Genomic DNA, 14,599 nt, shown 5'->3' on the forward strand with positions numbered 1-14,599 from the left:
ATAAAAGAACATAAGCTCTTTTGGTTTCTTTAACAAGCATGTTGATATTCAGGTCTGGCCTCGCCTCCGTCGGCGACACGCGGCGTGTTGTGGCTCTGAGGTTCTTTGAACTGGCGGTGAAGGTCACATTCTCCCCGCGGGCCAAAGAGGATTAATCACGCTGACGGCTTTTTAAACTTCACCCTTATTATTAACGACCTTTGACCCCTTGTCCTGCGTGAACAGAACCCCCCCCCCCCTCTCTTATTCCACTGCCTTTGACCTGGACCTGCCTGTTCTTATAATGTACAATACCACCACAGTATCATAATACTACATCTGTATCTTAATACCACACCAGTATCATAATACCACACCAGTATCTTAATACCACACCAGTATCATAATACTACATCTGTATCATAATACCACACCAGTATCATAATACTACATCTGTATCTTAATACCACACCAGTATCATAATACTACATCTGTATCTTAATACCACACCACCAGTATCATAATACCACACCAGTATCATAATACTACATCTGTATCTTAATACCACACCAGTATCATAATACTACATCTGTATCTTAATACCACACCAGTATCATAATACTACATCTGTATCTTAATACCACACCAGTATCATAATACTACATCTGTATCTTAATACCACACCAGTATCATAATACTACATCTGTATCTTAATACCACACCAGTATCATAATACTACATCTGTATCTTAATACCACACCACCAGTATCATAATACCACACCAGTATCTTAATACCACACCAGTATCTTAATACCACACCAGTATCTTAATACCACACCAGTATCATAATACTACATCTGTATCTTAATACCACACCAGTATCATAATACTACATCTGTATCTTAATACCACACCAGTATCATAATACTACACCTGTATCTTAATACCACACCAGTATCATAATACTACATCTGTATCTTAATACCACACCAGTATCATAATATACTACATCTGTATCTTAATACCACACCAGTATCATAATACTACACCAGTATCTTAATACCACACCAGTATCATAATACTACATCTGTATCTTAATACCACACCAGTATCATAATACCACACCAGTATCATAATACCACACCAGTATCATAATACTACATCTGTATCTTAATACCACACCAGTATCATAATACTACATCTGTATCTTAATACCACACCAGTATCATAATACCACACCAGTATCATAATACTACATCTGTATCTTAATACTACATCTGTATCTTAATACCACACCAGTATCATAATACTACACCTGTATCTTAATACCACACCAGTATCATAATACCACACCAGTATCATAATACTACATCTGTATCTTAATACCACACCAGTATCATAATACTACATCTGTATCTTAATACCACACCAGTATCATAATACTACATCTGTATCTTAATACCACACCAGTATCATAATACTACATCTGTATCTTAATACCACACCAGTATCATAATACTACATCTGTATCTTAATACCACACCAGTATCATAATACTACATCTGTATATTAATACCACACCAGTATCATAATATACTACACCAGTATCATAATACCACACCAGTATCATAATACTACACCAGTATCTTAATACCACACCAGTATCATAATATACTACATCTGTATCTTAATACCACACCAGTATCATAATACTACATCTGTATCTTAATACCACACCAGTTACACCAGTATCATAATACTACATCTGTATCTTAATACCACACCAGTATCATAATACTACATCTGTATCTTAATACCACACCAGTATCTTAATACTACATCTGTATCTTAATACCACACCAGTATCATAATACTACATCTGTATCTTAATACCACACCAGTATCATAATACTACATCTGTATCTTAATACCACACCAGTATCATAATACTACATCTGTATCTTAATACCACACCACCAGTATCATAATACCACACCAGTATCTTAATACCACACCAGTATCACACCAGTATCTTAATACCACACCAGTATCTTAATACCACACCAGTATCATAATACTACATCTGTATCTTAATACCACACCAGTATCATAATACTACATCTGTATCTTAATACCACACCAGTATCATAATACTACATCTGTATCTTAATACCACACCAGTATCATAATACTACATCTGTATCTTAATACCACACCAGTATCATAATATACTACATCTGTATCTTAATACCACACCAGTATCATAATACTACACCAGTATCTTAATACCACACCAGTATCATAATACTACATCTGTATCTTAATACCACACCAGTATCATAATACCACACCAGTATCATAATACCACACCAGTATCATAATACTACATCTGTATCTTAATACCACACCAGTATCATAATACTACATCTGTATCTTAATACCACACCAGTATCATAATACCACACCAGTATCATAATACTACATCTGTATCTTAATACTACATCTGTATCTTAATACCACACCAGTATCATAATACTACATCTGTATCTTAATACCACACCAGTATCATAATACCACACCAGTATCATAATACTACATCTGTATCTTAATACCACACCAGTATCATAATACTACATCTGTATCTTAATACCACACCAGTATCATAATACTACATCTGTATCTTAATACCACACCAGTATCATAATACTACATCTGTATCTTAATACCACACCAGTATCATAATACTACATCTGTATCTTAATACCACACCAGTATCATAATACTACATCTGTATATTAATACCACACCAGTATCATAATATACTACACCAGTATCATAATACCACACCAGTATCATAATACTACACCAGTATCTTAATACCACACCAGTATCATAATATACTACATCTGTATCTTAATACCACACCAGTATCATAATACTACATCTGTATCTTAATACCACACCAGTATCATAATACTACATCTGTATCTTAATACCACACCAGTATCATAATACTACATCTGTATCTTAATACCACACCAGTATCATAATACTACATCTGTATCTTAATACCACACCAGTATCTTAATACTACATCTGTATCTTAATACCACACCAGTATCATAATACTACATCTGTATCTTAATACCACACCAGTATCATAATACTACATCTGTATCTTAATACCACACCAGTATCATAATACTACATCTGTATCTTAATACCACACCAGTATCATAATACCACACCAGTATCTTAATACCACACCAAGGAATGTTGAAACTGATTCCATGTTTGGATCAATCCCAGGTACAGACCAGACTAGGCTCATGAATGGCTGCTTAAAAAAATAATATATATATATATATATATATATATATATATATATATACACGTAAAGCTAATCTCTTTTACACGTTTATCTTTTATTTTAATTAAATTTTTTATACTTCAGATGTAGTATTTTATACTGGTTTATCAACGCTACCAATGCTACCGTATGCATATCGTCAAAGAACAGATGGCACGACAATGAAGACAAATAGCACAGAGCTGTAAACACAGAGTGCACGTGTCACTGTACGGGACAATTCTTTATTTTATTTTTTTGATATTTTTATTGGTTTTTTCCCTTTTTACACAAACGACAAACGACAAAAAATACATTGAAATTGAAAGATTGACATTGAAATACGAATACAAAAAAATATATAATAATAAAAATTACAAAAATATAAAGCAACACAAACGGGCACGAAGTGTTCTGTATAGAGGCCCAAGGCTTACATCTCGGATGGATTACAAGAATGCAAAAAAAAGTAATAAAATAAAAAAATGTATGAACAAACATGACTTTAAATAAATGTAACTCACATCTTGGGTACGTAATACAGATACGCTAATTAAGTAAATGATAAATGAAATTACAATAAACAAACTGAGCCCCCCCAGTAACCCCCCCCCCCCTATAATAATAATGATAATGACTTGGATTTATATAGCGCTCTTCACTGACCCAGAGCGCTTCACAGAGTCCATTATTCGTTCATACACAGTCATACCGGTGGTGGTAAGCTACAATTGCAGCCAGAGCTGCCCTGAGGCACACATGCACACACATTCACACACACAAGGACAATTCTAAGAGCCAATACCTTGGTTTTCCAGTGTATAGGATCAAACTGGGCTCGACAGGTCTTACTTATGTCATTGGATTGTTGTTGTATTTTGTTGCTCTCAGGCAGGATTTATCACCCGGCAGAGATGATCAAATGAGTATCAAAGGTCACATATTTATGAGAAAACTCGCAGTGCTTTTCAGTGCTCCTCCTCTTGACAGTCTTACTAACACATGAACTAAACGAAGACAACCCAGTCAGATGTTGCACACAGCCCGTATTCAGAAACCTTTAGACGAGCCAAGTGGAGCGGGCAGTCCTTGACGTGTGTGTCTTCGTTTTTACAGGATGGCAGCTTGCTCGTAAACATCCTCTATTTCCACCTAAAACTAAAATAGGATATACGATTGCTGGATCTTAATTCATATATAGCGGCACGGTGGTGTAGTGGTTAACACTGTCGCCTCACAGCAAGAAGGTCCAGGGTTCGATTCCCGCTTGGGGACCAGGTTTCCATGATGCCAGTTACCCAGGTGGGGTATCTCCCAGGCCTTTCTGTGTGGAGTTTGCATGTTCTCCCCGTGCTCGCAAGGGTTTCCCCCCCGATAAGATAAACCCAATGGAAAAACATGCACAACAATAGATCGCTAACGCTGTGGCGTCCTTGACGAAGACGGACAGGAGCACTTGGATTGGTCCCCTGGCGCGGCTCACGTTGACGCCTGTCTGCTCCCGGCTGCCCTTGGGGGGGGAAGTACAACGGGATGGGTTAATCGCAGATACGAATTGCATGCATGCATCGCATGTGTGCCGATTGATGACCTCTGAGCAGGTCCTAAATTATTATTATTATTATTATTTGATCTGCAACTCCTAGTTTGACAGTTTCATCTGAATTTGGGAAAAACATGGCTCATTTGCATTTCAAGGTACAGACACAGGACTGAAACAGAGGGGTATAGAAGCTGCTAGAATGAGAACAGGACTGAAACAGAGAGGTATAGAAGCTGCTAGAATGAGAACAGGACTGAAACAGAGAGGTATAGAAGCTGCTAGAATGAGAACAGGACTGAAACAGAGAGGTATAGAGGCTACTAGAATGAGAACAGGACTGAAACGGAGAGGTATAGAGGCTACTAGAATGAGAACAGGACTGAAACGGAGGTATAGAGTCTGCTAGAATGAGAACAGGACTGAAACAGAGGGGTATAGAGGCTGCTAGAATGAGAACAGGACTGAAACAGAGGTATAGAGGCTGCTAGATTGAGAACAGGACTGAAACAGAGGTATATAGAGGCTGCTAGAATGAGAACAGGACTGAAACAGAGGGGTATAGAGGCTGTTAGAATGAGAACAGGACTGAAACAGAGAGGTATAGAGGCTGCTAGTATGAGAACAGGACTGAAACAGAGAGGTATAGAGGCTGCTAGAATGAGAACAGGACTGAAACAGAGAGGTATAGAGGCTGCTAGAATGAGAACAGGACTGAAACAGAGAGGTATAGAGACTGCTAGAATGAGAACAGGACTGAAACAGAGAGGTATAGAGGCTGCTAGAATGAGAACAGGACTGAAACAGAGAGGTATAGAGGCTGCTAGAATGAGAACAGGACTGAAACAGAGGTATAGAGGCTGCTAGAATGAGAACATGACTGAAACAGAGAGGTATAGAGGCTGCTAGAATGAGAACAGGACTGAAACAGAGGTATATAGAGGCTGCTAGAATGAGAACATGACTGAAACAGAGAGGTATAGAGGCTACTAGAATGAGAACAGGACTGAAACAGAGAGGTATATAGAGGCTGCTAGAATGAGAACAGGACTGAAACAGAGAGTTATAGAGGCTGCTAGAATGAGAACATGACTGAAACAGAGAGGTATAGAGGCTGCTAGAATGAGAACAGGACTGAAACAGAGAGGTATAGAGGCTGCTAGAATGAGAACAGGACTGAAACAGAGAGGTATAGAGGCTGCTAGAATGAGAACAGGACTGAAACAGAGGTATAGAGGCTGCTAGAATGAGAACAGGACTGAAACAGAGGTATAAAGGCTGCTAGAATGAGAACAGGACTGAAACAGAGAGGTATAGAGGCTGATAGAATGATAACAGGACTGAAACAGAGAGGTATAGAGGCTGCTAGAATGAGAACAGGACTGAAACAGAGAGGTATAGAGGCTACTAGAATGAGAACAGGACTGAAACAGAGAGGTATAGAGGCTGCTAGAATGAGAACAGGACTGAAACAGAGGGGTATAGAGGCTGCTAGAATGAGAACAGGACTGAAACAGAGAGGTATAGAGGCTGCTAGAATAAGAACAGGACTGAAACAGAGAGGTATAGAGGCTGCTAGAATGAGAACAGGACTGAAACAGAGGGGTATAAAGGCTACTAGAATGAGAACAGGACTGAAACAGAGAGGTATAGAGGCTGCTAGAATGAGAACAGGACTGAAACAGAGAGGTACAGAGGCTGCTAGAATGAGAACAGGACTGAAACAGAGGGGTATAGAGGATGTTAGAATGAGAACAGGACTGAAACAGAGGGGTATAGAGGATGTTAGAATGAGAACATGACTGAAACAGAGAGGTGTAGAGGCTGCTAGAATGAGAACAGGACTGAAACAGAGAGGTATAGAGGCTGCTAGAATGAGAACAGGACTGAAACAGAGAGGTATAGAGGCTGCTAGAATGAGAACAGGACTGAAACAGAGGGGTATAAAGGCTACTAGAATGAGAACAGGACTGAAACAGAGAGGTATAGAGGCTGCTAGAATGAGAACAGGACTGAAACAGAGAGGTGTAGAGGCTGCTAGAATGAGAACAGGACTGAAACAGAGAGGTATAGAGGATGTTAGAATGAGAACAGGACTGAAACAGAGCGGTATATAGAGGCTGCTAGAATGAGAACAGGACTGAAACAGAGAGGTATAGAGGCTTCTAGAAAGAGAACAGGACTGAAACAGAGAGGTATAGAGGCTGCTAGAATGAGAACAGGACTGAAACGGAGAGGTATAGAGGCTGCTAGCATGAGAACAGGACTGAAACAGAGGGGTATAGAGGCTGTTAGAATGAGAACATGACTGAAACAGAGGGGTATAGAGGATGTTAGAATGAGAACATGACTGAAACAGAGGGGTATAGAGGATGTTAGAATGAGAACAGGACTGAAACAGAGAGGTATAGAGGCTGCTAGAATGAGAACAGGACTGAAACAGAGAGGTATAGAGGCTGCTAGAATGAGAACAGGACTGAAACAGAGAGGTGTAGAGGCTGCTAGAATGAGAACAGGACTGAAACAGAGAGGTATATAGAGGCTGCTAGAATGAGAACAGGACTGAAACAGAGAGGTATATAGAGGCTGCTAGAATGAGAACAGGACTGAAACAGAGGGGTATAGAGGATGTTAGAATGAGAACAGGACTGAAACAGAGAGGTATAGAGGCTGCTAGAATGAGAACAGGACTGAAACAGAGAGGTGTAGAGGCTGCTAGAATGAGAACAGGACTGAAACAGAGAGATATATAGAGGCTGCTAGAATGAGAACAGGACTGAAACAGAGAGGTATATAGAGGCTGCTAGAATGAGAACAGGACTGAAACAGAGGGGTATAGAGGATGTTAGAATGAGAACAGGACTGAATAAACAGAGAGGTACAGACAGGCTGCTAGAATGAGAACAGGACTGAAACAGAGGGGTGTATATAGAGACTAGAATGCATAATCTGAGTGGTATTTTCAGCAAGAAAACCTTCAAAGACATGTTTTGGGGACCTCAGACTTATATTAACTTGTTAAATATGTGACCTGTGACCTTGTGGAGTTATGAATAGTTTTGGCTTTGACTCTCACCATGGCGAGCTCCCCTGTGGGTCTCTGGGTGACGCGGCTCTGATCCACAGGTCTGTTATACCGTCGTCGCACAAAGGGGCAGAAAGGCTAAGTCCTTCTTGATGTGACCCTCTTGATGAGATGAATTTCAGCGTTTTAACACTGACCCTCTTTGTCTTTTTTATTATGTGCTGCGTGATGCCAGGAACCAACCAAAGGTCAGTTGAATTAAATTCAATTTAATTCAAATTTAAACACGCTAGAATGCATAATAATCCGAGTGGTATTTTCAGCAAGAAAACCTTCAAAGACGTCCCTTTTTAATTCAACAAAATCTAAATAATTTTAAATTGTAAGTTGTACAGTCTTCATTATGTTTTGAGTCCCTATTAGTCATTTTCGATTATTTAGATTTAAATTACCCTTTTTTTAATGACCATAACCTTTTTTTATTACACGGCTGATTGGCTGCTTTACATTTGTACATTTCCCACTTTTATTTAAACCCCTTTTCTTCTGTACGTTCGTCTGATCTAACCGGTGTTGTGACGCTCCCTCCCGCAGGTCTTCGCCTACGACCACTGCTTCTGGTCCATGGACGAGTCCCAGGAAGACAAGTTTGCAGGTCAGTGAATCTCCACCACCGTCCGTCCTCATCGTGTTGTTCAACATTCTCAGACTGTGTTGTCGTGTGGTGCCGACCGCCCGGTTAGTCATTACCGTTATCAGCTGACCTGTACGCTTCCTGGTATTCAGCGTAAAGGGGGAGGGTCCTGAGAGTGAATGTATTTTTACTGCACTATAGAGAGACGGACGGACGGAGCAGGACTTCCTGTCTCTTGTGTCCACGGGGGGGGGGGGGGGGGGGGACTGTGTTGTTGAGAGAGAACGCTGATCTGGAATCTGCTGAGCGTGGCGATGAAACTAAACTAATTACACTGCATGTAATATACCAATTAACTAAACTACACTGTGTGTAACATGCCAATGAACTAAACTAAACTAATTACACTGTGTAATATATTGATTAACTAATTACACAGTGTAATATACCGGTTGACTAAAGTAAACAAATGACACATTCTGGAGATGAGGCGAAGGTCACCGAATGCACAGGCAGGTCATCGGACGTCATGTGGTTTCATGCAGACCGTCCCTGGAGACCTCCATGCAAAACCAGATTCCTCACATATCTCAAAGCATCATTGTTTACAAGAGTAAAATGGTCTATTTTAAGTGGCAGAGTTCAAAGGGTGCTGTTTGATTTCCATTTGATTCCATTAGTCTTGAGAAGGCCAGAACCTGCCATTGTTGTCAAAAGATGTAATTTGGTCAACTGAATTTCCATAGTAGTTCAACAGAAACTCGGCGCGAGGCAAACTCCGTCTGTTGGACGTGCTAGTAAAGTGAAAACCTTCACACATCCACTGTAAAACAAAAAGGCATAGATTAAAAGGTGGAGGTGCTGCTGGGTAGCGTAGAGTTCTAAGCACTCGCCTACCACCGCAGAGACTCGGGGGTTCGATCCCCGCTGTCAGAATCAGAATCAGAAAGGTCTTTATTGCCAAGTATACTTTTCACATACAAGGAATTTTCTTTGGACGTTACTGGTGGTGCGACATTAGCGGACAGACGTTAACAGACAGATAATACAATAAAGTGGTGGAGTAAAGTTAAATGAAATATGAGCTAAGTTAAGCACAGTAGAGTAATATATTTATGAAATAAAATATAGGCCAGGGCTGTACAACTGGTCAGATGTGATCAATTATACAATTATATACACTAATTAGAATGAAGTAACAATACAGTGGGCAAGTATATCGTCCAGTAGGGTGTGTTAATGTAACACAATGGGGGGGGGGGGTCAGTGAGGGTCCCGAGCCTTGTTGATGAGGCTCACTGCAGAGGGGAAGAAACTGTTCTTGTGGCGTGAGGTTTTGGCCCTGTCTACACCCTCCCCAGACCGACAGTAGGGCAGCATGTGATAGTCTACACCCTCCCCAGACCGACAGTAGGGCAGCATGTGGTAGTCTACACCCTCCCCAGACCGACAGTAGGGCAGCATGTGATAGTCTACACCCTCCCCAGACCGACAGTAGGGCAGCATGTGATAGTCTACACCCTCCCCAGATCGACAGTAGGGCAGCATGTGGTAGTCTACACCCTCCCCAGACTGACAGTAGGGCAGCATGTGGTAGTCTACACCCTCCCCAGACCGACAGTAGGGCAGCATGTGGTAGTCTACACCCTCCCCAGACCGACAGTAGGGCAGCATGTGGTAGTCTACACCCTCCCCAGACCGACAGTAGGGCAGCATGTGGTAGTCTACACCCTCCCCAGACTGACAGTAGGGCAGCATGTGGTAGTTCTACACCCTCCCCAGACCGACAGTAGGGCAGCATGTGGTAGTTCTACACCCTCCCCAGACCGACAGTAGGGCAGCATGTGGTAGTCTACACCCTCCCCAGACTGACAGTAGGGCAGCGTGTGGTAGTCTACACCCTCCCCAGACCGACAGTAGGGCAGCATGTGGTAGTTCTACACCCTCCCCAGACTGACAGTAGGGCAGCATGTGGTAGTTCTACACCCTCCCCAGACCGACAGTAGGGCAGCATGTGGTAGTTCTACACCCTCCCCAGACCGACAGTAGGGCAGCATGTGGTAGTTCTACACCCTCCCCAGACCGACAGTAGGGCAGCATGTGGTAGTTCTACACCCTCCCCAGACCGACAGTAGGGCAGCATGTGGTAGTTCTACACCCTCCCCAGACCGACAGTAGGGCAGCATGTGGTAGTTCTACACCCTCCCCAGACCGACAGTAGGGCAGCATGTGGTAGTCTACACCCTCCCCAGACTGACAGTAGGGCAGCATGTGGTAGTCTACACCCTCCCCAGACCGACAGTAGGGCAGCATGTGGTAGTTCTACACCCTCCCCAGACTGACAGTAGGGCAGCATGTGGTAGTCTACACCCTCCCCAGACCGACAGTAGGGCAGCATGTGGTAGTCTACACCCTCTCCCCAGACCGACAGTAAGGCAGCATGTGGTAGTCTACACCCTCTCCCCAGACCGACAGTAAGGCAGCATGTGGTAGTCTACACCCTCTCCCCAGACCGACAGTAGGGCAGCGCGATGACCCGGAAGGGAATTGCGGCATAACGAGTAAAATTGGGAATGGGAGAAAAAGATGGACCTGGGTGTTGGGATGGAGCCCTCCAGAGGGTGACGTGCTGCGTGTGCGTGCGTGCGTGTGTGTGTGTGTGTGTGTGTGTGTGTGTGTGTGTGTGTGTGTGTGTGTGTGTGTGTGTGTGTGTGTGTGTGTGTGTGTGTGTGTGTGTGTGTGTGTGTGTGTGTGTGTGTGTGTGTGTGTGTGTGTGTGTGTGTGTGTGTGTGTGTGTGTGTGTGTGTGTGTGTGTGTGTGTGTGTGTGTGTGTGTGTGTGTGTGTGTGTGTGTGTGTGTGTGTGTGTGTGTGTGTGTGTGTGTGTGTGTGTGTGTGTGTGTGTGTGTGTGTGTGTGTGTGTGTGTGTGTGTGTGTGTGTGTGTGTGTGTGTGTGTGTGTGTGTGTGTGTGTGTGTGTGTGTGTGTGTGTGTGTGTGTGTGTGTGTGTGTGTGTGTGTGTGTGTGTGTGTGTGTGTGTGTGTGTGTGTGTGTGTGTGTGTGTGTGTGTGTGTGTGTGTGTGTGTGTGTGTGTGTGTGTGTGTGTGTGTGTGTGTGTGTGTGTGTGTGTGTGTGTGTGTGTGTGTGTGTGTGTGTGTGTGTGTGTGTGTGCAGGGCAGGACGTGGTGTTCCAGAGCCTTGGGGAGAGCCTCCTCGACAACGCCTTCATGGGCTACAACGCCTGCATCTTCAGACGGGTGAGGCGCTTTATTATTTATTTATTTATTTTTCATTTAAATATAGTCGGTAGGGCTGCAACTAATGATTATTTTGGTAATCGACTAATCTGTCGATAATTTTTTCGATTAGTCTGCATTACTATGGCCCATTCAACATCGATTATCTATCGTTCCGGATGTGGGAACGTTATATTTTTTTATTCATACATTGTTGTGTTAATACCGTCTTGAATATAAGTATGTTTATAAGCTTTTCTGCTGTAATTCCAAAAACGCTGGTTATAGGCCCAAACGCATATGATTATCGATTGCCGTTTCTTTCCTATACACGCTATATTAAAAAATTCAAATGTATATGATCGGTATACATTATGCTTCATCATGCGGCGAGGAAAGGGGGGGCGGGGGTCGTCTATAATTCCTTTATCGTCAGTAACGGCTTTATGTAGTATGGGTTGATATATTGATTACTGTTTGCAAACAAAGTTTGCAATCGGGCTGAAAATAACGTTACTGTCCTCTTACCGTTCGCCGATGAGACTGGAAGAAAAAGATCCCAATTATTTGACGCCGATCGCCTAGATCCATTTCCGGTTTGTATGGCGCAATAAACGCCGAAATCATATCGATTATTGCGTTATGGAAGCGATCCATATGCACGCCAGTGTTTGTCTGTAGTCCCGTAGCAAGATATTACTGCCGGAGGGATTTCCTCGATGCACCGATCACAACTTCCGGTTTTGAGAGTGTAACTCGCCCGACCATCCACCAGGTGGCGGTATTGAGGCGTTGCAATCTCATTCAGGGTCCCGCTGCAGCACCGGAGGTTGGCTGGATGAATTACGAATGCCATGGCGAAAAAATTAAATATTGATTTAAAAAACGGCTTACGTTCAACGCATGGCGGCCAAAAACGGCGTAACTCGTTTATGGCGACCAATGTGTTAATAATAGCACCAGTCAATTGCATTTTTTATCTGTTAGTACAAATTATATACATTTTAACAAAACGTATGATTTATTTTTGTTTTTGAAAATCTTTATTTATTTATTTTTAAGAATGTTTTCCCTCATCTGGTCAGCATACAAGCCAGTCTGTGACACTATGGCTTACTTGCTATGCTGTCTCTCAATATACAATTAGCAGTTTTAGTCTATTCTTTAACTTTGATTGGCTTGTGACTGCGTCCTTGACTAAAAGATATATATACACACACACATATATAAAACGTGAAGTTCTGTGACTTCTCTTTGCATGTCCCCAAGCAATACAGTATAAATGTAAATTTAGCCTCATTCGCCTCGTGATTGGATCGACTGTGTATCTCAGTCCCGTCCGATCTGTCCTGGGAACGACACACCGCTACTAGAAAAGTACCAGATTATAGGGAAGTCCTACACTAACTAAGACTAACCTGTCTCTCTCTCCTCAGGCTCTGGGAAGTCCTACACCATGATGGGCTCGGCGGAGCAGCCCGGGCTGATCCCTCGTCTCTGCAGCTCTCTGTTCGGCCGGACCCTGCAGGAGGTGCGGGAGGGCGAGGCCTTCACCGTGGAGGTGTCCTTCATGGAGATCTACAATGAGAAGGTCCGAGACCTGCTGGACCCCAAAGGGTGAGAGGGGCGCGAGGAACCGGCGCTGTGGCGTTTTTAGTTATTTAATAATAATAATTAGGGATGCTCGATATTGGCTTTTTTACCGATACAGATATACCGATATTGTCCAACTCTTAATTTCCGATACCGATATCAACCGATATCAACCGATATCAACCGATACCGATATATGCAGGGTTCCCCCCCCCCCCCCCCCCCCCCCCCCCCCCAAAAACGGAATAATTTCAGGTAATTAACATTACATATCTCTTGTTGTGGAATTAACACAACATTATGCATACTTTTGACAATAAATAAAATCAGAATTTGTTCTTACTTGCTTGCCTGGGTAAATAAAGGTTCTAGAAATGTAAAAAAAATTAAAATAAATTTTTTGAAAACCGATACCGATATTTTCCGATATCACATTTTAATGCCGATATCGGCCGATAATATCGGTAGGCCGATAATATCGGACATCCCTAATAATAATAATAATAATAATAATAATAATAATAATTGTCATGTACAGAGGTCTATTGACCATACAAGATAGTAATCTGGGCAGGTGTTACATGAGCAAAAAACAACCCCCTCAGTAGAAAAATGCTTCTTAAACAGTCCCGGGTAGGCAGATAGTAAACAAAGACGTTTTCAAATGGTAAATAATATTTATTGTGGTGGGGCTTGAAACCCACGGTTTTCCCAAAAGGGAGGATGATGTTTATTTTAAAGGGGATTTAAACCCAGCACACACACAAAAGGAAAAAGGAAAGGGGAGACAAACAAGGGCAGTATAAATAAATAAACAAAATTAGCGTCCACCGACGCTAAAACGTACCAAAGGTACAGGTCCACGCAAAATGGCAATGCATACAGCCTACCAATATATATATATAGACGGCTCCACTTGAATAAAGCAACATCAAAGAGGGCAGTGAAGTCTCAGTCCACACTCAGTGGGAACAGGCACAAAGGCCAACAAGAGGACACTCACCCAGCTGGAGAAGTGGCACATAGGCCAACAATATATATATACAAACACAACAGTAGTTACAATGGCAACCTCACTCTTCCCTAGTCGCTATCAATTGACAGAATGAGGCGCCGAGATGCGTGTGTGCCGTCAGGTATTTGACTAGCCATCCCTCTTGAGCTGATTGCCAATCAGCTGTAATTCATTAGCAATCAGCACTCTTCAGTAGGGATGGGCAGCACCTGACAGGGAGAGAAGAGACA

At 42.3% G+C, this 14,599-nt stretch overlaps 2 protein-coding genes across 2 annotated transcripts in view; both read left to right on the plus strand.

Moving 5' to 3' along the window:
* The window catches only part of LOC311228209 (kinesin-like protein KIF13B), a gene marked incomplete at its 3' end in the record, with an annotated part of 71,321 nt that extends 58,100 nt beyond the window's left edge, over positions 1-13,221 (plus strand). Inside the window, exons 5-8 of the mRNA XM_084314120.1 lie at positions 8,130-8,142; positions 8,489-8,549; positions 11,700-11,782; positions 13,198-13,221. Coding sequence (XP_084170246.1) covers positions 8,130-8,142; positions 8,489-8,549; positions 11,700-11,782; positions 13,198-13,221 — 181 coding nt within the window. The remainder of the gene's footprint in view (positions 1-8,129; positions 8,143-8,488; positions 8,550-11,699; positions 11,783-13,197) is intronic.
* Positions 13,218-14,599, plus strand: part of LOC311228210 (kinesin-like protein KIF13B) — a gene marked incomplete at its 5' end in the record, with an annotated part of 131,748 nt that continues 130,366 nt past the window's right edge. Inside the window, 1 exon segment of the mRNA XM_084314121.1 lies at positions 13,218-13,378. Coding sequence (XP_084170247.1) covers positions 13,218-13,378 — 161 coding nt within the window.

This window comes from Notolepis coatsorum (genome assembly GCF_963971535.1).
Source record: "Notolepis coatsorum genome assembly, chromosome: 5".
In the NCBI taxonomy this organism is placed as follows: Eukaryota; Metazoa; Chordata; class Actinopteri; order Aulopiformes; family Paralepididae; genus Notolepis; species Notolepis coatsorum.